The sequence below is a fragment of the Salminus brasiliensis genome, chromosome 18 (genome assembly GCF_030463535.1).
Source record: "Salminus brasiliensis chromosome 18, fSalBra1.hap2, whole genome shotgun sequence".
Taxonomy (NCBI): domain Eukaryota; kingdom Metazoa; phylum Chordata; class Actinopteri; order Characiformes; family Bryconidae; genus Salminus; species Salminus brasiliensis.
The window spans coordinates 16,381,077-16,405,006 of record NC_132895.1 but is presented as its reverse complement, the minus strand read 5'-3'; the positions used below and the strand labels follow the sequence as shown (position 1 = coordinate 16,405,006).

General features: G+C 40.1%; 6 protein-coding genes across 6 annotated transcripts; all 6 read right to left on the bottom strand.

The window, feature by feature from the left end:
- Nucleotides 1-1,460: 1,460 nt before the first annotated feature.
- Nucleotides 1,461-2,426, bottom strand: LOC140539556 (odorant receptor 131-2-like). The gene has a single exon (XM_072662290.1). It carries the CDS (start codon nucleotides 2,424-2,426, stop codon nucleotides 1,461-1,463), a length of 966 nt encoding a protein of 321 aa, XP_072518391.1.
- A 1,107-nt stretch (nucleotides 2,427-3,533) lies between these two features.
- Nucleotides 3,534-4,502, bottom strand: LOC140539588 (odorant receptor 131-2-like). The gene has a single exon (XM_072662323.1). It carries the CDS (start codon nucleotides 4,500-4,502, stop codon nucleotides 3,534-3,536), a length of 969 nt encoding a protein of 322 aa, XP_072518424.1.
- An 8,188-nt stretch (nucleotides 4,503-12,690) lies between these two features.
- Nucleotides 12,691-13,659, bottom strand: LOC140539519 (odorant receptor 131-2-like). The gene has a single exon (XM_072662243.1). It carries the CDS (start codon nucleotides 13,657-13,659, stop codon nucleotides 12,691-12,693), a length of 969 nt encoding a protein of 322 aa, XP_072518344.1.
- A 2,698-nt stretch (nucleotides 13,660-16,357) lies between these two features.
- Nucleotides 16,358-18,608, bottom strand: LOC140539770 (odorant receptor 131-2-like). Its single transcript, XM_072662533.1, has 2 exons — nucleotides 18,533-18,608; nucleotides 16,358-17,124 (listed from the first exon to the last, which is right to left on the bottom strand). Exons 1-2 carry the CDS (start codon nucleotides 18,606-18,608, stop codon nucleotides 16,358-16,360), a joined length of 843 nt encoding a protein of 280 aa, XP_072518634.1.
- A 460-nt stretch (nucleotides 18,609-19,068) lies between these two features.
- Nucleotides 19,069-20,037, bottom strand: LOC140539589 (odorant receptor 131-2-like). Its single transcript, XM_072662324.1, has one exon. The coding sequence runs from the start codon at nucleotides 20,035-20,037 to the stop codon at nucleotides 19,069-19,071; it is 969 nt and encodes a 322-aa protein (XP_072518425.1).
- Nucleotides 20,038-22,912: 2,875 nt separating this feature from the next.
- Nucleotides 22,913-23,881, bottom strand: LOC140539587 (odorant receptor 131-2-like). The gene has a single exon (XM_072662322.1). It carries the CDS (start codon nucleotides 23,879-23,881, stop codon nucleotides 22,913-22,915), a length of 969 nt encoding a protein of 322 aa, XP_072518423.1.
- Nucleotides 23,882-23,930: the final 49 nt, after the last annotated feature.

Genomic DNA, 23,930 nt, shown 5'->3' with positions numbered 1-23,930 from the left:
ACTGACATACAGTGCATTCACAACAGTGTGGGATTTTCAGCAGTTGTGGAAATGATTTTTGAATAATGGCCTTACAGCGTAATCTCCCAGCCCACATATGAGAGGGCTCAGACAGTGAGGCAAAATCAGGACAAAGAGCAAGTTTAGAAACTCTAATTGTGTCAAAAAGACAGATCCATCTTTCTTGTAGAGCACTGCCCTGGCTGTGAGCATAATGCTGATGTTGACTAAGAAAATGAATAGTGACACTAATACAAAGATAAACACAAGTCCATTTTCTATGTGGCTATTTAAGCCTGTCTTAAGAAGAAAGCATGTGGCCCCAAAATTGTGACAAAACAGACAGGTGTAAAGGTGCACTTGAAAATGCAGACAGCTTTAGCCAGCCTGAAGAAGGCCAGGGCCATGAACAACAACAAGAAGAAGTTGAGAAGGTCATTGAACAGCATGTGGGCAAAAAGAAAACACAACAGGCTTTGCTCACTGGTGGCACACTTTCCTACAGCTCTCTGTCTGGCCTGGTCAGCATTAGCTTGTCTTTGGCCCACCCAACCCACTGTGTCAAACTAGGGACAGCAGCAGCTCCAGCCTCACAGCCAGCTATCCCTTTGGCTCTGCGAAACACAATGGCCAGGTCAGCTACAAGTGATCAATGCACAGGATAAACTGCTGCAGAATAGTTTGTGGGCTGTAGCTTGCTGCTTTTTAGCTTGTGACATGAGCTGCAAGGTATGTTTCTGAACATGCTTTATTCAACCAACAGATGTAGCTTTTTCTTTATGAAACCATAACTGGTTCAGTTTGACTCCTTCATAATGCATGTTTTAATGCCTACACTAGGTAATGCTTTCCAAAAGGAGGAGACTTAAACAGAGGAAGACTTAAGAGAGGCAGCTAGGGGGAGCACAACTCTGTAGACCTGGATTCCAACCAGCAAGCATTATGACAGCAATATCAGGCAACTATTTTCAACATAATTCATTTAATATGAAATAGGCCTGTTTTCTCATTCCCAAGCATTTGTTTAGGTTGGAGTTAGGCTAATAACTAACTAAATAGGTCATGTTTAATATGTACATAGTATTGTGATTAAGATTTATATTTGACATAATGTTAAAGACAATGTTTTTCTGTATTTTACACCATGCTGAAAACATGCTAATAGCTCAATGCCTTTGTGACTGTCCCTGCTATAACATAACATTACATGCCTAAAAATAATGTTTGAATAAAATTATAAAATAGTTTTTCCAAATTGTTACACAAAGGTTTAGTTTTTATGCAAGTGACCAACAAAGTGATTTCAAAATTGTGTGGAAAGCTAGCCTTTTTAGGTGACATGTAACAATCACTACAGCAGAAATAAACTCCAGCACAGTCAAATATAATAATGATCAAAATATGTAATGACGTAAATGTTTTAAGAAGATCATACATTCAAGTAATGTAGGCTAATGCATTTACTGTACATTCACAGCTGTTTGTAATTTTCTTGAGCAGTGGCAGAAATAATATTTGAATAAGGGCCGTACAGCATCATCTCTCAGTCCATAGATGACAGGGCTCAGACAGCGAGGCAGAATCAGGAAGAAGAGAAAGTTAAGATATCGCAGGTGTGAAAAGAGGCTACCACTACCAATCACAATATACAGTGCCCTTTCTATGGTGCCATACATAAAAGAGGTCGTGCACAGGCCCAGCTGAATTAGGTGCAGCAGCACAGTCCTTTGGGCTTTTTTAGCAGAGTCTTTATTGGAGGACATAGATCTGGCTGTGATCACAATGCTGATGTAGGTGAAGACAATGATGAGCGTCACTGATGCAAAGAGAAACGCATTAAACCCATTGAACACATCAAGCTGCCAAGGTTGTATGAACAACTGTTCCCGAGCACAAAACATCTGTACATAGAAAAAAGTCTTGTCCAACACTGCTGCAGTAAAGATGTCACACAAGACATTCACAGGGCCAATTACCCACATAAAACTTATGGCAATGAAAGTCCTTTTCTGAGTGGCTATTTCAGCATGTCTTAGAGGAAAACATATGGCCACATAGCACTCCAGTGACATCACAGCCAGGTTTAAAGGTGCGTTGGCAAATGTTGCAGTGCTCAAAAAAAGTATTACGGAACAGACAGATTTAGCCAGCTTGAGGAAGATCACAGCCAAGAAAAACAAGACAAAGGAGAGAAGGAGATGAACAGAGTCATTGAACAGCATGTGGGCAAAGAGGATGTAGCGTGAAGATTCTCGGAAAACACGCTTACTGTTAAGAGCATAGAGCATAACACAGTTTACATACACAGAACATAGAGTTATCAGTATTACTACAGCCAGCTTAGTAAAAGCTACCCAATCCAGTTCCACTCTGATAGCATTCTGAAAAACAAAAGCATTCACAGTGCTTCCATTGGCATCTGCCATTGACTGATGCAGAGACAGAAATGTGCAATATATACTGTTGCACTAAATTTACTGAAGGTCAGCTAATAGAGGATTAATGTAAAATACAGAAGGATATCTCAGACAGACAAATTAAGGTAATTATTTGCAATCATCTGTGTATGTAAAGAAAAAAAAACCTAATAAAAATTTGTTTTATTGATCACCCTTTAAATAAAAGAAGATGCACATTGCGAGAAGTTTATGCTCTGAACTGGAGAACAGTATACTGTGACTTTTATACTGTACAGTGACATCACAACATTAGATAACCTCAGAGATTTGTTCTGTGCTTTCTGTCACACTCACACACACACACACACCTCCCTTCTCTCACAGTAGTAATTAGTTTCTCCTGTTTGTTAAATGTTGCAGTTCGATATTTTAGTGAGTTCTTGGATTTTTACAGTTTTTAATAATGTTCGTAATTGTGAATAATGTGCAGACATTTTCATCTAAAAATTACTGTTAGCAAATGACCACCTGCCTAAAGTACACAGTCATATCAGAATATTATGACCACCCTTGTTTGGAATTATCTTGGCCCATTATTTCAGCTCCATTTATTATATATGTTCATCGATGGTCAGGACCCCCACAGGACCACCACAGAGCAGATTGATAGAGTGATATTTGGCTGATGGGTCATTCCCAGTGCTGCAGTTACACTGACTGGCATGGTGGTGGTGGTGGTGTGTTAGTTTGTGTTGTGCTGGTACGTGTGGATCAGACACAACAGTTCTGCTGGAGTCACTACAAACTGAGCAGTCATCGTTCACGTCCTTGCATGTAGGTCCTCATGGTGGAATGGCAAGAAAATGGCTATAGAAGTGGTGTCTGTGATGCTGGTGTTTTTTGTGTTTAGTGTTATTTAGTGTCATTTAGTGTTAATAAAAATACTTATACTGATCTTTTCATAAAGATGTAGCTGGTGTCACTGAAAGTCGCCCAGAAATAAAGCCTTTGTAGATGACATGTTGTAACAGCCATTACAGGAAGAAATATCCCAGGATGATTGAATACTATAACAATGATCCATGTGGTCTACTAAATGTTTGCAAAATATATTATTACAGAAATATAAGGCATTCACTGTACATTCACAGCAGTTTGAAATTTTCTTGAGCAGTAGCAGAAATAATATTTGAATAAGGGCCGTACAGCTTCATCTCTCAGCCCATAGATCAGAGGACTCAGACAGCGAGGCAGAATCAGGAGGAACAGAAAATTGAGAAATTGCAAGTTTAAAAAGAGAGGTTTGTCACTTCCTGTCACAATATACAGTGCCCTGTCTATGGTGTTAAAAAAAACAGAGGTAGTGCACAGGCCCAGCTGAATGAAGTGCAGCAGCACAGTCCTGTGGGCTTTCTTAGCAGAGTCTTTGTTGGAGGATACAGACCTGGCTGTGATCATAATGCTGATGTAGGTAAAGACAATGATCAGAGTCACTGATACAAAGAGAAATGCAATAAACCCACTGAATAAATCGGGCTGCCAAGGTTGCATGAACAACTGTTCACGAGAGCAAATCACTTTATCATAGAATGAATTAGGGTCCACAACTGCTGCAGTAATGATGTCTATTAAAATATTCACAGAGCCAATTAACCAAATAAAGCTAATAGCAATGAAAGTCTTTTTCTGAGTGGCTATTTCAGCATGTCTCAGAGGAAAACATATGGCCACATAGCGCTCCAGTGACATCACAGCCAGGTTTAAAGGTGCGTTGTAAAATGTTGCAGAATCCAAAAAAAGGATCAGAGAACAGGCAGCTTTAGCCAGCTGGACGAAGATCACAGCAAATAAAAACAAGAAAAAAGTTAGAAGAAGATGAACAGAGTCATTAAGCATCATGTGGGCAAAGAGAATGTAGCGTGACGATTCTTTAAAAACACGCTTACTGTTCAGAGCATAGAGAATAACACAGTTTACATAAACAGAAACCACAGTAAGCACTGTTACTACTGTAAGCTTTGTAAAAGCTACCCAACCCAGTTGCCCTCTGATAACATTCTGATAAACAAAAGCATTCACAGTGCTTCCATTGGTGTCTGCCATTGACTGATTACTGAAACAGAGAAGTTATATACAGTTATATAGTAACCCAATTTATATTTTAATGGAAATTTCAACTAATCTGAATGAAAAGTGAACTGATAGATGACTAAACTAATAAAGATAGATATCTGTAAATTACTGGTAGTCCTGTTAAAACTAAATGTACAATTTCTTGAGTCCTTGTGCATGTGATGAAAATAGTTCTTTGAAAATCAAATAAATCCATTTCCATTGATCATCCCTCATAAGTTAAAGAAGATGCACACTGTGAGGACTTGGGACACACAGTTCTGTGACTTTTATACTGTACAGTGACGTCACATCACATTAGAGACAAACAGCAAGAGATGACCTCAGAGACCTCCTGTTTGTTTTTTCTTCTACATCCACACATACATAAACACAAAACTCTCCCTTCTTTCACCATCTTTCAAAGTTTCTCAAGCATCCTGTTTGTTACATATTGTTCCAGCATGATAATGTTAAGGGTAGAGTGCCTAATAGACTATTTAATGTATATATAAAATATAATTGAATAGATTGAGCTTACATGTTTACGCACACTCCTCACATACATAAATATCTTGACAGTATTGTGCTTTCCATGATTTCTTAGAACTTGGGCAGAACTTTTCTCTTGTGCAGAATAAGAATCTTCCATAGAACAAAACACAAGAATTTGTTGCACACATTTATTTTGGGGGGGATTTCTAATATCAACAAAATCAAAATTAGTTGCAAGAATTTTTCACCCCCGCTGCAAATTCATTTTTTGAGCAAATGTATTATTATTATTATTATTATTATTATTATTATTAGCAAAAACAACATATTATTGGCAACATCCTATTATTAGTAACTACAACTAATATAACAAGTGTTTCTCCAAATGCATCACAAAATGACACTTTTACTGCAATTTCAGAATTCAAACCCCTAATTAGAATAAGAGAAGAGATCACTGGCTTGCACACAAAAAAGAAAAGATACAGAAAAAAAGAGTTGGTTGTTATATCCGTAACACCATATAGTGCTGGATTTCAAAATTATGACTGTATAATTTTTTTTGTATCTGAAAGTCAGCTAATAGAGGACTAATGTAAAATACAGAAGGATATCTCAGACAGATGTAATTATTTGAAATCATCTGTGTACATAAAGAAAAAAAAATTAATACCTAATAAAAATCTATTTTATTGATCATCCTTCAAATAAAAGCAGATGCACTGTGAGCAGGCAGCATGTACCGTCAGCCACCAGCAGGGGGCCCAGCCAGCAAAGTATGAAAGCTGGTGGGGTTGGAGCAAAGAACTCCAAGCCCCAGAATCCCCTGCAGTAATCAATGCTGACCAGACCCACCTGTGTGGCACGGTATATATACACTCAGCCAAACACAATTCCCCATCGCACCTTTGTAGAGGAGCGAACGGTAACAGTGGGTTTAAGTGAGAACAGTGAAGAAAAGCTGAGGTTAAAAGAGAAAACAGCTGAAGCTATTGGCGATTACAGAGCAATTGAACCAGCTGTTTACAGGCCAGGATGAGGCCTGCCCTGAGACCGCCACACAGCTGGTGCCACTCCCTTCTCCTGAAGTAGCCACAGTTGGACATGAGGCCCACTTAGTTACACCTGAGTGTTAAACTGGGGAATCTGACAAATGCAGAGGATTCCTGCTGCAATGCAGTCTCGCATTTAAGCAGCAACCGTCCCGGTTCCCCACAGAACGCTCCAAAGTGGCCTACATGGTGTCACTGCTCACAAACCGAGCTCTAGCGTGGGCTACGGCCCTGTGGGAGCAGAACTCCGCTGACTGCCTCACTGCTCAGGCGTTCACTAAGGTGTTGCGTCAGACCGGCCATTAGAGGGCAGAGATGCTGGCCCACGGCTGCTAGACCTTACCCAGGGTGCACACTCTGTAGCAGAATATGCTATAGACTTACGCACTCTGGCAGCGGAGAGTGCTTGGGGTGAAGAGGCCTTGAGGCCGATCTTTCTGCGAGGTCTCAATGGCAAGATGAAGGACGAGCTGGCCACTCGTGACCTACCCTTTACACTCTCCGACCTATATGACGTGTGCGTCTGCCTGGACAACCGCATATGTCAGAGGGCCAGAGAAAGAGCACATAACCCTTGTGCTACAGGTCTTGGGCACCAGCAGTCAGTCAGTCCCACTTGGGAGCCCCCACCATGGGAGGCTCCTGAGCCCATGCAACTGGGAGGTGCCCGATTACCTGACCATCTACCACCCCGACCCGTCTCGGGGGACAGGTCTAAGACAGTCCTTCGTAAGTCAGGAAAACGGGAGGGTCTAACCCGAGCGGGGGACTCTGCCTTGATCATGTGGTATCCCCCATCTCGGGACTACACCTCCCGGTTACTCTAGCCTGGACCTCCCAACATAAATCGCTGACTGCCTTTTGTGGACAGCTCACTGGCTGCTAGTCTTGGCCTTCCTGTGGACCCCCTGGAACGCCTACTACCCGTCCATGCCATAGATGGGAGAATTGTGAGCTCTGGTCCTGAGACCCATCGCGCCCAACCAATAACACTGCGGATTGGGGTGCACACTGAGCAGGTGGAATTGTACCTGACTCAGGCACCTCATCTGCAGTTGGTGCTGGGCTACCACTGGTTGGAACTTCACAACCCACGAATAGATGGGCAACCCGCTCAGTCTATGCTTGGGGGCCACATTGTCAGGGGGCCTGTCTGGGTCACAAGGAAAAACCCCCTCAGAGAGACCCTAAGCCAGAGTCAGTCATTCCTTATCTGGAAAGGGTTCCTGAGATATACTGGGATTTCTGTGCTGTGTTCCGTAAGGAGGAATCGCAAATCCTGCCACCTCACAGGCCTTACGACTGTGCCATAGATCTCCTACCAGGGACCACTCCCCCGAGGGGGTGCCTGTTTGCGATTTCTTCTCTGGAGCGTGCTGCCATGGACTCCTACATTAAGGAGGCATTGGAGTCCGGTTTCATACATCCATCCTCATCCCTGGCTGGGGCTGGCTTCTTCTTTGTGAGGAAGAAAGATGGCGGACTCCGCCCCTGCACAAATTATCAAGGCCTAAACGTGATCACTGTGAAAGACTGCTATCCCCTCCCCCTCATGTCGACTGCTTTTGAGGCACTGCAGCAGGCATCAGTCTTTACCAAACTGCACCTACGCAGTGCCTACAACCTGGTCCACTGTATTTTGACCGCTTCCATTTTACACTGTCCTATAGGCTGGGTTCAAAAAACACCAAGCCAGATGCCTTATCCCGGCGGTGGGAACCCCGGGGATCCAATTCAGAGCCAGAACCGATCATTCCTGCCTCTCAAATAGTTGCTCCCCTCCGCTGGAACATTGAGGAGGACATAGTGCAAGCCCTCCGACAGGAGCCCGACCCCGGGGGTGGTCCTCCTGGTCACATATAGGGGTTCCCTCTGCTGTGCAGCTTGTCCGTCGATGTTGTAGGACCTGGCAGAAGGCTCGGGCCACCCTACTGGCAACCTCAAGGGCCAGGAATCAGAATCAGAATCAGAATCAGAATCTCTTTATTTCACCAAGTATGTTACCCATACAAGGAATTTGTCTTGGTGAGAGCAACACGTATGACAAGTAACAAAGAAACACAGAACACAGTCTTAAACTAAAGGAAAATTACACTAAACAATAAATAGGGTAGGGGATAAATTAAAAAAAAGTAGAAAGTACTAAAGGTAATAAAGGTAATAAAGAGCTGAAAGATGTATTTACAGAAAAGAAAAGAACATCTGTACAGGTGTGCAAATAGTCATAGTGCAAAATAGGCAGAGTGCAAATAACTGTTCAGTCCGGTTTGGTACAGTTCAGTTGTAAGTTTAGAGGTTTACAGTGGGAGGTGACCACTGTGATTGAGGAGCGCTACAGCTCTGGGGAAGAAGCTGTTAGCATGACGTGTTGTGCTGGTTTTGATGGACCGCAGTCTTCTACCCGAGGGGAGTGTCTGGAAGAGGAGGTGTCCAGGATGTGAGGGGTCAGATGTAATCTTGCCAGCCCGCTTCCTCATCCTGCTGGAGTAGATCTGCTGAAGTGATGGCAGGTTACATCCTATGATCCTCTCTGCTGTCCTGATGATGCGCTGGAGTTTGGTTCTTTCTTGTGAGGTGGAGGAACCAAACCAGATAGTTATGGAGGCTGTGATAATGGACTCGATGATCGCTGTGTAGAACTGGATCATCAGGGTCTGTGGCAGGTTGAATTTCTTGAGCTGTCTCCAGAAGCAGATTGCAGATCGCAAGAGGTGTTGTGCTCCACCTTTCCGTGTGGGTCAAAGGGTGTGGCTGTCCACCCGAGATCTCCCGCTGCAAGGTGTCTCGCACAAACTATCCCCTAGGTACGTGGGGCCCTTTAAGATACTTTGGCGAGTGAACCCAGTCTCCTTTCGGCTGCAACTACTTGCGAATATGAAGGTACATCCCACCTTCCATGTGTCCCGCCTGCGTCCGTTCGTATGTGGGGCCCCGGCGCCTCGGGCCCGACCCCCTCCCCCACGCATGGTGGGGGGGTGCCCCAGCGTACACTGTCCGGCTTTTGCTGGATGTGCGTACGGTCCGGGTGGTACCCAGTATGTGGTTGACTGGGAGGGCTACGGGCCTGAGGAGCGTTGACTGGGTTCCGGTGCGCCAAATCCTGGATCGTGCAGCTGGTTTGGGGCCGTCGGGTGCCGCCCCTAAGGGGGGGGGGGTACTGTGAGCAGGCAGCATGTACCATCAGCCACCAGCAGGGGGCCCAACCAGCGAAGTATGAAAGCTGGTGGGGTTGGAGAAAAGAACTCCAAGCCCCCCTGCAGTAATCAATGCTGACCAGACCCACCTGTGTGGCACGGTACATATACACCCAGCCAAACACAATTCCCCGCAAAAAGCTGAAGTGAAAAGAGAAAACAGTTTTAGATGTGAACAGCAAAAAGCTGAAGTTAAAAGAGAAAAGCATTTGAGTTGTCTTTTGTTTGAGTAAACACCACTCCTGGTTTTTCCTTTGTTTGTTTTCCTGCCGTTTTTCTATATTGCTTGTGAACAGTGTTAATACTGCCACCTCTCACAGGTGTGGTGGTGCAGTGGAAGTACACTGGGCTCCCATCACCAGGGTTGGGAGTTCAAGCCCAACAGTCACCAATCATAATAATATCATAATAATAAAGCAAAAAGTTTAACTGCACTTGAGTCCAAACCCCACACCACACTGTAACATGCACATTGCCAGGAGTTTATGCTCTGAACTGAGGAACAGTATACTGGGACTTTTATACTGTACAGTGACATCACAACATTAGATAACCTCAGAGATTTGTTCTGTGCTTTCTGTCACACTCACACACACACACACACCTCCTTTCTCTCCCAGTAGTAATTCATTTCTCAAAAATCCTATTTGTTAAATATTGCAGTTCGATTTTTAAGTGAGTTATTGAATTTTTATGATTTTTAAATAGTGTTTGTAATTGTGAACTGTGACTGTGTGCAGATGTTTTCATCTAAAAATTACTGTCAGAACATGACCACCTGCCTAAAGTACACAATCATATCAGAATATTATGACCACCCCTTGTTTGGAATTATCTCGGCCCATTATTTCAGCTCCATTTACCATATGTGTTCGACGATGGTCAGGACCCCCACAGAACCACCACAGAGCAGGTGATATTTGGCTGGTGGGTCATTCCCAGCACTGCAGTGACACTGCCTGACATGGTGGTGGTGTGTTAGTTTGTGTTGTGCTGGTACGTGTGGATCAGACACAACAGTGCTGCTGGAGTCACTGCACACTGACCAGTCATTGTTCCTGTCCTTGCATGAGTGTGTAGGTCCTCATGGTGGAATGGCAAGAAACTTTAAAAGCCTAAGAACACATCTTCATGAGGGGTGCCAATAATTGTGGGGGCGCTGTAGATCATTACAGGAAACGTCTAACTGAAATCATTATATCCAGGGAGGGAAATATCTGCTATTAGGGCATAGGGTGTCCTCATTTTTTACCTTGCAGGAAAATTGCATTTCTAATAATAAAAATCGACAAATTAAAGGTTTTCATGGGATGTCCTACCTTTTCGTATGACTGTAAATGTAGCAACCAGATTCACAGTATGTAAACAAAAAGTCTTCTGGAGGTCAAATGTTAGAAAAACTTTAATGGTATGAATGATCTGATCTTCTGGTCATAACAATTTTTGGCCCTTGTCAAAGTTCTTCACGTCTGCCCATTTCTCCAAAATGTTCGAGAACCGACTGCTTGCTTATAGTCAAATATATTCTATTGTTATAAAAAATATAGTTAATCTATGAAAGGAAAATGAGAGAAATGTTGCTATTTGATTGCTCGAGAGGCCTAATGGTCATTTTCATAAATTTATTGAACTAGAAATGGGATGTATGTAAAAACTGAAAAGGACACACAAAGCCATGGCCAGGCCCTTTAAACATTCTACTAAATTGCCCCATTTCTCCACCTTATGATACAAACTGAGATCCTAAAAATGAGCATCTGCAAATCTATTAATTCCAATTTCATGACAGTTACTGTAATAGAGATAACACACTTCAAGCACATTAAAGTTTCTATAAATACAGATAAAATGTAGGCCTTACCATTTTAATGAGCTAAATACTGACTTATGATCTCATGTGACTGACCAATTCAAACTGTTTTAGTTATTTATAAATGATGCAGTAAACTTCCTCTGTTTCAGCTATTCGTAAAGAGGCATACATGCTGATATCTAATCGTCTTCTGTGAAATAACCATTTTTTAGTGTTGTGTAAATGCTGTGCTTTCATGTTGCTCTACTGTCCTTGCAGTAGTTCTATCCGTTTGCAAAGGTTCTGTTAATGTTAAAGGCTGTATTATGCTGTCAGCATTGGCCCTACTGTCGAGTCGAGCCGTACTTGAAGCTCGAAGGGCTCTAGGTGCGGATTGGCTTTTGACCATTGCCATCAAGTATGGAGGGGCTGGTCCGTTCTTGGCTTTGTAGGCCAGCGTCAGGGTTTTAAATCTGATGCGAGCAGCAGCTACAGGGAGCCAGTGGAGAGAACGCAGCCGTGGAGTGACATGGCTGAATTTAGGGACATTGAAGACGACCCGTGCCGCTGCATTCTGGATGAGTTGCAGGGGCCTGATGGTGCGCAGAGGCAGACCAGCCAGAAGAGTTGCAGTAGTCAAGTCTGGAAGTGATGAGAGACTGAACATGCACCTGGGCGGCCTCTCTAGAAAGGAAGGGTTGAATTCTCCGGATCAAGTGTCAAGTGTAAACCAGTTTTAAAGATGGTTTAAAAGAAGAAGTGGCTCCACATAGCAGTATATCATGAGTGTTTATTTTGTGTGTGGGCACTGTAAGTGTTTGGATGAAGGTTTGTCAATTGAAATAATGTTCTGTTTATATGTGTGGTGCACTTGAATATTCTTGGCATTTAGGAGCATTGGTTTAGGAAGAAGAGTAAGAAGGAGGTGAATACAAGGAGGTAGAAATGAGCAATGTTCTCCACAGCAATTACAATCACAGTTAGATAGAAGAAAACATGAGTTTACTTCTATCAGTTCATGGCATCAGTGTGTACATTTATTTACTAGAGACTTGTATTTATTTAATTCATTTTTAAATAGAGCTACTACACTCCATTAGTGGCCAAAATTAGAGGTTTTATACCCTCTGATTTCGGGGAATGTGGAGGTAAACATCATCAAAATTTTTTAATGAAATTATGCTGGTCCCCATGGTTTCACAGTTTCAGCACAGTATATGAGCCCTGGGTTATGTGACCCCTGCTCCTTCTCAGGAATAGTTGTCCCCTCTTCTATAATGCCTTGCATCATCATCTGCATCATCATCATCATCATCCTCGATTAAATGAGTGATCTATACATAGGGAGTAGAAAATGTTTCATATTTCAATATCATTTTTTTACTTTTTCATACCAAAATGTTTTAAAGTAGCTGTTAAAATTCTCCAGTTAAAGTAAAATATTTTATTAATTTCAAATGTAAACACAGGTTACACTACTGATCTTTTCATAAAGATGTAGTTGGCCAGAAATAAAGCCTTTGTAGATGACATGTTGTAACAGCCATTACAGGAAGAAATATCCCAGGACGATTGAATACTATAACAATGATTCATGTGGTCTACTAAATGTTTGCAAAATATATTATCACAGAAATATAAGGCATTCACTGTACATTCACAGCAGTGTGGAATTTTCTTGAGCAGTAGCAGAAATGATATTTGAATAAGGGCCGTACAGCTTCATCTCTCAGCCCATAGATCAGAGGACTCAGACAGCGAGGCAGAATCAGGAGGAACAGAAAATTGAGAAATTGCAAGTTTAAAAAGAGAGGTTTGTCACTTCCTGTCACAATATACAGTGCCCTGTCTATGGTGTTAAAAAAAACAGAGGTAGTGCACAGGCCCAGCTGAATGAAGTGCAGCAGCACAGTCCTGTGGGCTTTCTTAGCAGAGTCTTTGTTGGAGGATACAGACCTGGCTGTGATCATAATGCTGATGTAGGTAAAGACAATGATCAGAGTCACTGATACAAAGAGAAATGCAATAAACCCACTGAATAAATCGGGCTGCCAAGGTTGCATGAACAACTGTTCCCGAGAGCAAAACATTTCAACATAGAATGAATTAGGGTCCACAACTGCTGCAGTAATGATGTCTATTAAAATATTCACAGAGCCAATTAACCAAATAAAGCTAATAGCAATGAAAGTCTTTTTCTGAGTGGCTATTTCAGCATGTCTCAGAGGAAAACATATGGCCACATAGCGCTCCAGTGACATCACAGCCAGGTTTAAAGGTGCGTTGTAAAATGTTGCAGAATCCAAAAAAAGGATCAGAGAACAGCCAGCTTTAGCCAGCTGGACGAAGATCATAGCAAATAAAAACAAGAAATAGGTTAGAAGGAGATGAACAGAGTCATTAAGCATCATGTGGGCAAAGAGAATGTAGCGTGAAGATTCCTTAAAAACACGCTTACTGTTCAGAGCATAGAGAATAACACAGTTTACATACACAGAAACCACAGTAAGCACTGTTACTACTGTAAGCTTTGTAAAAGCTACCCAATCCAGTTCCCCTCTGATAACATTCTGATAAACAAAAGCATCCACAGTGCTTCCATTGGTGTCTGCCATTGACTAATTACGGAAACAGAGAAGTTATATACAGTTATATAGTTACCCAATTTATATTTTAATGGAAATATCAACTAATCTGAATGAAAAGTGAACTGATGGATGACTAAACTAATAAACAGAAAGATAGATATCTGTAAATTACTGTTAGTTCTGTTAAAACTAAATGTACAATTTCTTGAGTCCTTGTGCATGTGATGAAAATATTTCTTTGAAAATCAAATAAATCCATTTCCATTGATCATCCCTCATAAGTTAAAGAAGATGCACACTGTGAGGACTTGGGACACACAGTTCTGTGACTTTTATACTGTACAGTGACGTCACATCACATTAGAGACAAACAGCAAGAGATGACCTCAGAGACCTCCTGTTTGTTTTTTCTTCTACATCCACACATACATAAACATAAAACTCTCCCTTCTTTCACCATCTTTCAAAGTTTCTCAAGCATCCTGTTTGTTACATATTGTTCCAGCATGATAATGTTAAGGGTAGAGTGCCTAATAGACTATTTAATGTATATATAAAATATAATTGAATAGATTGAGCTTACATGTTTACGTACACTCATCACAGACATAAATATCATCACAGCAGAGTGCTTTCCATGATTTCTTTGAACTTGGGCAGAACAAGAACAGAATAAGAATCTTCCATAGAACAAAACACAAGAATTTGTTGCACTCATTTATTTTGGGGGGATTTCTAATATCAACACAATCAAAATTAGTTGAAAGAATTTTTCACCCCCACTGCAAATTCACTTTTTTTTAGCAAAATGTATTATTATTATTATTATTATTATTATTATTATTAGCAAAAACAACATATTATTAGCAACATCCTATTATTAGTAACTACAACTAATATAACAAATGTTTCTCCAAATGCTTCACAAAATGACACTTTTACTGCAATTTCAGAATTCAAACCCCTGAATAGAATAAGAGAAGAGATCACTGGCTTGCACACAAAAAAAGAAAAGATACAGAAAAAAAGGGTTGGTTGTTATATCCGTAATATCATATAGTGCAGGATTTCAAAATTATGACTGTATAATTTTTTTGTATCTGATACATTTTCAAATTTGATGTGTCAAATTTCTGTTCTGTGTCTATCTAATACATGGCCAAATACGCTAATTCCCCCATGTGCATGTAAGAGGGCCGAAGGGTGGGGGCGCTGTGGGAGCTCACTGATTGGTGATGTCACACTCTGAAAACAGGTGGAAAGAAAAAAACTCCATACTTTTGAGTTTAGCGAAATGCTGAGTTTGAATAAAAAAGAAAACCTGAATGAACCAGTCTTCTAAATGTGCCTGATAACAGACAAAACCAACCCTAAGACCATTCACTCAAATTTACTTTGTGCTCTCAGATAGAAACCTTTATCCTCTAAAGGTGAGATGTAAGCCTCAGTTAGGTGAAACATGGTCTGTGCTGTGGTGTTAAGCTTGCTAGCTAACTTATCTAAGCCTAGATAGCTGGGTGCAACTTCAAGCACAACAGAACCAGCCTCATTTTGCCTTTCTGTTACTCCCAACCCAATCGTTCAATTTTTCTCTCTCAGATATGTTTTTAGCATCAGTACTGGTGTCTATAGCTCAACAGTTAGCCAGTAGCAGCTGCACGGGGTTGTTTTATACTCTGTGTATCTGTAGCTAATCTACCTAAGCAAAGGTTAGCTTAGTGAGTGCGCTACAAGGCATACTTTGCCTACACTGAAGCATGGCAGTGGCTTGGTGATGTTCTGTGGCTGATTTGCTTCCTCTGGCACTGGGAGTCAATCAAGTATCAGGAAATCCTTGGAGAAAATGTCATGCCTTGAGCAAGCTGAATCTTTGGTGTCATTGGAACTTCCAACAGGACAATGATCCCATACTCACTTCAGGTGGCATTTGAAGAAAGCAGATTCAGCATGCAAACCCAATTAATGTTTCTGAACTAGAGGCCACTGCCCATGAAGAATGGGCTAAGATTCATCAGGGACGATGCTAGAAGCTAGGGTTTTAAAATGGAGCTCTACTAAGTACTAAAGACGCTTGTCATGAAGGGGTTAGATAATTCTGAGACTACAGGAGTCATTAAAAAGGGCATTTTGTGTTGAATATGTTGGTGTTGAGCTATTTAAATAGTTATTTTTTGATTGGTTGATTGGTTGATCAGCTGACATTATTGCCAAGATAGTCCCAATATTTAAAAACAGACCAAGGAAAGCTGAATAGAAGTAAATGAAATAGCTGATGACATTAGTTTGTTGATATGTATCAGTATGTTGACATCAGATAGTTTGTATTGATATAGCCACACAGATGTGTAGGGTTGTATTTGTGTTTACAAATACTGCTATTACACTCCACTAGTGACCAAAGGCCTAGTTACTAGAGGTTTATACTCTCTGCTCATTCCTAAAATGAGATTATGATGCTCTCCATGGTTTCGCAAAGTAATTTAAAATATAACTATTGGGTCTCTTGTAAAAATATTTTATTGATTTAAAATGTAAATAATATATGCAATATACACATGTATATATGTACATATTTGTCAAATCATTAGTGCAATTGACCCAGAGAGCAATTAAATGAAAATGACATGTAGCAAAACAAACTACAAGAATGATTGAATACATTAATAATGATCATGTTGCTACCTAATGCATGTTAAAGATGATACATTTACAGAAATATAATGCTTTATTGTACATTCACAGCAGTGTGAAATTTTCCTGAGCAGTGGAAGAAATTATTTTTGAATAAGGGCCTTACAGAATCATCTCTCAGCCCATAGATGACAGGGCTCAGACAGCGAGGCAGAATCAGGAGGAAGAGAAAGTTTAGATATTGCAGGTGTAAAACGATGGAGGTACCACAATCAGTCACAATATACAGTGCCCTCTCTATGGTGCTGTACAAAAAGGAGGTAGTGCACAGGCCCAGCTGAATGAGATGCAGCAGCACAGTCCTGTAGGCTTTCTTAGAGTCTTTATTAGAGGATACAGATCTGGCTGTGATCATAATGCTGATGTAGGTAAAGACAATAATCAGAGTCACTGATGCAAAAGGAATCACATTAAACCCACTGAATAAATCAGGCTGCCAGGGCTGCATGAATATCTGTTCATAAGAGCAAAACATTTGTACATAGAAGAAATTAGGGTCCACAACTGCTGCAGTAATGATGTTGATCAAGATATTCCTAGAGCCAATTAACCAAATAAAGCTAATAGCAATGAAAGTTCTCTTCTGAGTGGCTATTTCAGCATGTCTTAGAGGAAAACATATGGCCACATAGCGCTCCAGTGACATCACAGCCACATTTAAAGGTGCGTTGTAATATGTTGCAGCATCCAAAAAAAGGATCAGGGAACAGCTAGCTTTAGCCAGCTTGAGGAACACCAGGGCCAAGAAAAATAAGACAAAGGTTAAAAGGAGATGAACAGAGTCATTAAACAGCATGTGGGCTGAAATATTAGGGCATAGGGTGTCCTCATTTTTTATTTCTAATAATAAAAATCGACAAATTAAAGATTTTCATGTGGTGTCCTACCTTTTCATATGACTGTAAATGTAGCTACCAGATTCACAGTATGTAAACAAAAAGTCTTCTGGAGGTCAAATGTTAGAAAAACTTTAATGGTATGGATGTTCTGATCTTCTGGTCATAACAATTTTTGGCCCTTGTCAAAGTTCTTCGCGTCTGCCCATTTCTCCAAAATGTTTGAGAACCGACTGCTTGCTTATAGTTAAATATATTCCATTGTTCTAAAAAATATAGTTAATCTATGAAAGGAAAATGAGAGAAATGTTGCTATTTGATTGCTCGAGAGGCCTAATGGTCATTCTCATAAATGTATTGAACTAGAAATAGGATGTATGTAAAAACTGAAATGGACACAGAAAGCCATGGCCAGGCCCTTTAAACATTCTACTAAATTGCCCCATTTCTCCACCTTATGATACAAACCGAGATCCTAAAATTGAGCATCTGCAAATCTATCAAATCCAATTTCATGACAGTTACTGTAATAGAGATAACACACTTTAAGCACATTAAAGTTTCTGTAAATACAGATAAAATGTAGGCCTTAACATTTTAATGAGCTAAATACTGACTTATGATCTCATGCGACTGACCAATTCAAACTGTTTCAGTTATTTATAAATGATGCAGTAAACATCCTCTGTTTCAGCTATTCGTAAAGAGGCATACATGCTGATATCTAATCGTCTTCTGTGAAATAACATTTTTTTAGTGTTGTGTAAATGCTGTGCTTTCATGTTGCTCTACTGTCCTTGCAGTAGTTCTATATGTTTGCAAAGGTTCTGTTAATGTTAAAGGCTGTATTATGCTGTCAGCATCGGCCCTACTGTCAAATCAAGTGTAAACCAGTTTTAAAGATGGTTTAAAAGAAGAAGTGGCTCCACATAGCAGTAAATCATGAGTGTTTATTTTGTTAAAGTGTTTGGATAAAGGTTTGTCAATTGAAATAATGTTCTGTTTATATGTGTGGTGCACTTGAATATTCCTGACATTTAGGAGCATTGATTTAGGAAGAAGAGTAAGAAGGAGGTGAATACAAGGAGGTAGAAATGAGCAATGTTCTCCACAGCAATTACAAATACAGTTAGATAGAAGAAAACATGAGTTTCCTTCTATCAGTTCATGGCATCAGTGTGTACATTTATTTACAGAGATTGTAGGGTTTGTAGGATTTGTTTTAAATAGAGCTATTATACTCTATTAGTGGCCAAAATTAGAGGGTTTATACCCTCTGATTTCAGGGAATGTGGAGGTAAACATCATCAAAATTTTTTAATGAAATTATGCTGGTCCCCATGGTTTCACAGTTGCAGCATAGTATATGAGACCTGGGTTATATGACCCCTGTCTCTTCTCAGGAATTGTTGTCCCCTCTTCTATAATGCCTTGCATCATCATCATCATCATCATATTATTATTATTATTATTATTATTTGTATTATTACTTCTACCAATAATAATATTAATTGTCAAAGATTAAATGTCAAAGAATAAATGAGTGATCTATACATAGAGGGTAGAATATGTTTCATATTTTAATATTGTTTTTTTTTACTTTTTCATACCAAAATATTTTAAAGTAGCTGTTAAACTGTTGTGTGATTGATCTAAAGCCTTAAAAAATTCTCCAGTTAAAGTAAAATATTTTATTAATTTCAAATGTAAACACAGGTTACACTACTGATCTTTTCATAAAGATGTAGTTGGTGTCACTGAAAGCTGCCCAGAAATAAAGCCTTTGTAGATGACATGTTGTAACAGCCATTACAGGAAGAAATATTCCAGGATGATTGAATAATATGATAATGATCCATGTGGTCTACTAAATGTTTGCAAAATATATTATCACAGAAATATAAGGCATTTACTGTACATTCACAGCAGTTTGTAATTTTCTTGAGCAGTAGCAGAAATAATATTTGAATAAGGGCCGTACAGCATCATCTCTCAGCCCATAGATTAGAGGGCTCAGACAGCGAGGCAGAATCAGGAGGAACAGAAAATTCAGAAATTGCAAGTTTAAAAAGAGAGGTGTGTCACTTCCTGTCACAATATACAGTGCCCTGTCTATGGTGTTAATTAAAAAAGAGGTAGTGCACAGGCCCAGCTGAATGAAGTGCAGCAGCACAGTCTTGTGGGCTTTCTTAGCAGAGTCTTTGTTGGAGGATACAGACCTGGCTGTGATCATAATGCTGATGTAGGTAAAGACAATGATCAGAGTCACTGATACAAAGAGAAATGCAATAAACCCACTGAATAAATCGGGCTGCCAAGGTTGCATGAACAACTGTTCCCGAGAGCAAAACATTTCAACATAGAATAAATTAGGGTCCACAACTGCTGCAGTAATGATGTCTATTAAAATATTCATAGAGCCAATTAACCAAATAAAGCTAATAGCAATGAAAGTCTTTTTCTGAGTGGCTATTTCAGCATGTCTTAGAGGAAAACATATGGCCACATAGCGCTCCAGTGACATCACAGCCAGGTTTAAAGGTGCGTTGTAAAATGTTGCAGAATCCAAAAAAAGGATCAGAGAACAGACAGCTTTAGCCAGCTGGACGAAGATCATAGCAAATAAAAACAAGAAAAAAGTTAGAAGAAGATGAACAGAGTCATTAAGCATCATGTGGGCAAAGAGAATGTAGCGTGACGATTCTTTAAAAACACGCTTACTGTTCAGAGCATAGAGAATAACACAGTTTACATAAACAGAAACCACAGTAAGCACTGTTACTACTGTAAGCTTTGTAAAAGCTACCCAACCCAGTTGCCCTCTGATAACATTCTGATAAACAAAAGCATTCACAGTGCTTCCATTGGTGTCTGCCATTGACTGATTACTGAAACAGAGAAGTTATATACAGTTATATAGTTACCCAATTTATATTTTAATGGAAATTTCAACTAATCTGAATGAAAAGTGAACTGATAGATGACTAAACTAATAAACATAAAGATAGATATCTGTAAATTACTGGTAGTCCTGTTAAAACAAAATTTCTTGAGTCCTTGTGCATGTGATGAAAATATTTCTTTGAAAATCAAATAAATCCATTTCCATTGATCATCCCTCATAAGTTAAAGAAGATGCACACTGTGAGGACTTGGGACACACAGTTCTGTGACTTTTATACTGTACAGTGACATCAAATCACATTAGAGACAAACAGCAAGAGATGACCTCAGAGACCTCCTGTTTGTTTTTTCTTCTACATCCACACATACATAAACACAAAACTCTCCCTTCTTTCACCATCTTTCAAAGTTTCTCAAGCATCCTGTTTGTTACATATTGTTCCAGCATGATAATGTTAAGGGTAGAGTGCCTAATAGACTATTTAATGTATATATAAAATATAATTGAATAGATTGAGCTTACATGTTTACGTACACTCAACACAGCAGAGTGCTTTCCATGATTTCTTTGAACTTGGGCAGAACAAGAACAGAATAAGAATCTTCCATAGAACAAAACACAAGAATTTGTTGCACACATTTATTTTTGTTGCACACATTTATTTTCTAATATCAATACAATCAATCAATACAAATTTTTTAACCCCCACTGCAAATTCACTTTTTGTTAGCAAAATGTATTATTATTATTATTATTATTATTATTATTAGCAAAAACAACATATTATTAGCAACATCCTATTATTAGTAAGTGTCACGCCCGTGCCGCCGCGCCCGCCCCAAAGGCGGTCCCGGGCCGCGGCTCACAGGAAGAAATTAACTATTTGTTACTGAACCATGTCGGGTTTATTCTAAGGAAAGGACTTTTATGTTGAAATGGACTTTTGGGTTGAAACCCCTTGTCGCCATCTTGGTTTTAGGTTGTGTTTGTCATGTGTCTGTTCACTGTTTGGTTTATGTGTTACACCTGTGGGCTGGTGTATTTAAGTAGGGCTAGGGCCAGCTGCTGGTTGCCGAGGATTACCCTTAGTGCACCACATGCACCCAGGTTATTCAGTTAACGGTAGTTAACTGCATCCTCGTACAAGAGGACTCTTTCTCTACCTAGCTAGCTTAGCAGGGGAAGCTAACTAGCTAGGCTACTCTTGCCTCAAGGTCCATTAGGGAGCCAATGTAGGTCTGTGGCAATCTTTTGCCAGGCTTCTTCAGTTCAGCAAGCTGGGGTCCTGGAGCTCCTGGAGTGAGTGACTCTCCAGCTTGCTTCAGCAGTTAGCTCTCCTCACTGTTGGACCGGAACAGTCATCTAGGTTTGGTGGCTGACTCCTCATGCTCTCAAGTCTAGTAAGTTCTAGCGCTACTCCATATGTCCTAGTTCATAGTTTTCCCAGGCTCGGCTTGGAGGTTTATGTTTCTGAGAAATGGTATTGGCTCAGCCCCGGCAGCTAGCACTGCCCTAGTGCCTCACCAGCCCCAGGTGTGTCCCTTTTGTTTGTCCAGTATTGTTTGTCACGGTTTTGTTTAGTTCTTCCGTATCCCTTGTTATTGGTGCTGCATTTCTGTTTTGTTTATAGTTTATTGCTATCAATAAACTCCTCGCTTCGGTCCATCCCCTGTAAGTGTTCTCCGGTCATTGTCAGACCGAGTGGATCATGACAGTAAGTACAACTAATATAACAAGTGTTTCTCCAAATGCATCACAAAATGACACTTTTACTGCAATTTCTGTCACTGACTTGCACACAAAAAAGAAAAGAATACAAAAAATACAGCAAAGAAATGGTTGGCTGTTATATTCGTAACACCATATAGTAACACTCCTCTGTTCTCGTGTGTGTGTGTGTGTAGGTTGGGTGTGTTTGTTACTTCTGTAATGTCAGTTATTGTGCACTGTGAGCTACTGTAACCAAAAGCAAATTCCTTGTATGTGTAAGTCTGATTCTGATTTTCTGGCACTGGAAACCTGCAGCGTGTGGAGGGCAAGACAGATTCAATCAAGTATCAGGAAATCCTTGGAGAAAATGTCATGCCTTGAGCAAGCTGAATCTTTAGTGTCATTGGAACTTCCAACAGGACAATGATCCCATACTCACTTCAGGTGAAGAAAGCGGATTCAGCATGCAATAATGTTTCTGTTAACTAGAGGCCACTGCCCATGAGGAATGGGCTAAGATTCATCAGGGACGCTGCTAGAAGCTGTTTTAAAAAGGAGCTCTACTAAGTACTAAAGATGCTTGTCATGATGGGGTTGGGTAATTCTGAGACTACAGGAGTCATTAAAAGGGCATTTTACGTTGAATATATTGGTGTTGAGCTATTAAAATAGTTATTTTTTGATTGGTTGGTTGATCAGCTGGCATTATTGCCAAGATAGTCCCAATATTTAAAAACAGACCAAGGAAAGCTGAATAGAAGTAAATAAAATAGCTGATGACATTAGTGATACAGTGAGATAGTGATATTTATCAGTATGTTGACATCAGATAGTTTATATTGAAATAGCCACACAGATGTGTAGGGCTGTATTTGTGTTTACAACTACTGCTGTTACACTCCACTAGTGACCAAAGGCCTAGTTACTAGAGGTTTATACTCATTCCTAAAATGAGATTAAGCTGTTCTCCAATGTTTCTTTCCCAAAGTAATTTAAAATATAACTATTGGTTCTCTTGTAAAAATATTTTATTGAGTATGTATGTATGTATACTACAAGGATGATTGAATACATTAATAATGATCATGTTGCTACCTTGGCATGTAAAAGATGATACATTTACAGAAATATAATGCATTTACTGTACATTTACAGCAGTGTGAAATTTTCCTGAGCAGTGGAAGAAATGATTTTTGAATAAGGGCCTTACAGAATCATCTCTCAGCCCATAGATGACAGGGCTCAGACAGCGAGGCAGAATCAGGAGGAAGAGAAAGTTTAGATATCGCAGGTGTAAAAAGATGGAGGTACCACTATCAGTCACAATATACAGTGCCCTCTCTATGGTGCTGTACAAAAAGGAGGTAGTGCACAGGCCCAGCTGAATTAGATGCAGCAGCACAGTCTTGTGGGCTTTCTTAGCAGAGTCTTTATTGGAGGACACAGACCTGGCTGTGATCATAATGCTGATGTAGGTGAAGACAATAATCAGAGTCACTGATACAAAAAGAATCACATTAAACCCACTGAATAAATCAGGCTGCCAGGGCTGCATGAAAATTTGTTCAAAAGAGCAAAACATTTGTACATAGAAGAAATTAGGGTCCACAACTGCTGAAGTAATGATGTTGATCAAGATATTCATGGAGCCAAATAACCAAATAAAGCTAATAGCAATGAAAGTCCTTTTCTGAGTGGCTATTTCAGCATGTTTTAGAGGAAAACATATGGCCACATAGCGCTCCAGTGACATCACAGCCAGGTTTAAAGGTGCGTTGTAAAATGTTGTAGCATCCAAAAAAAGGATCAGAGAACAGCCAGCTTTACCCAGCTTAAGGAACATCAGGGCCAAGAAAAACAAGACAAAGGTTAGAAGGAGATGAACAGAGTCATTAAACAGCATGTGGGCAAAGAGGATGTAGCGTGAAGATTCCTTAAAAACATGCTTACTGCTTAGAGCATAGAGAATAACAAAGTTCACATACACAAATAATACAGTTAGCACTATTATTACAACCAGCTTTGTGAAAGTTACCCAGTTCAGTTCCGCTCTGATGAAATCCTGATAAGCAAAAGCATCCACAGTGCTTCCATTGGTGGCTGCCATTGACTGATTACAGAAACAAAGAAGTACAATATATACTGTAGCACTAAAT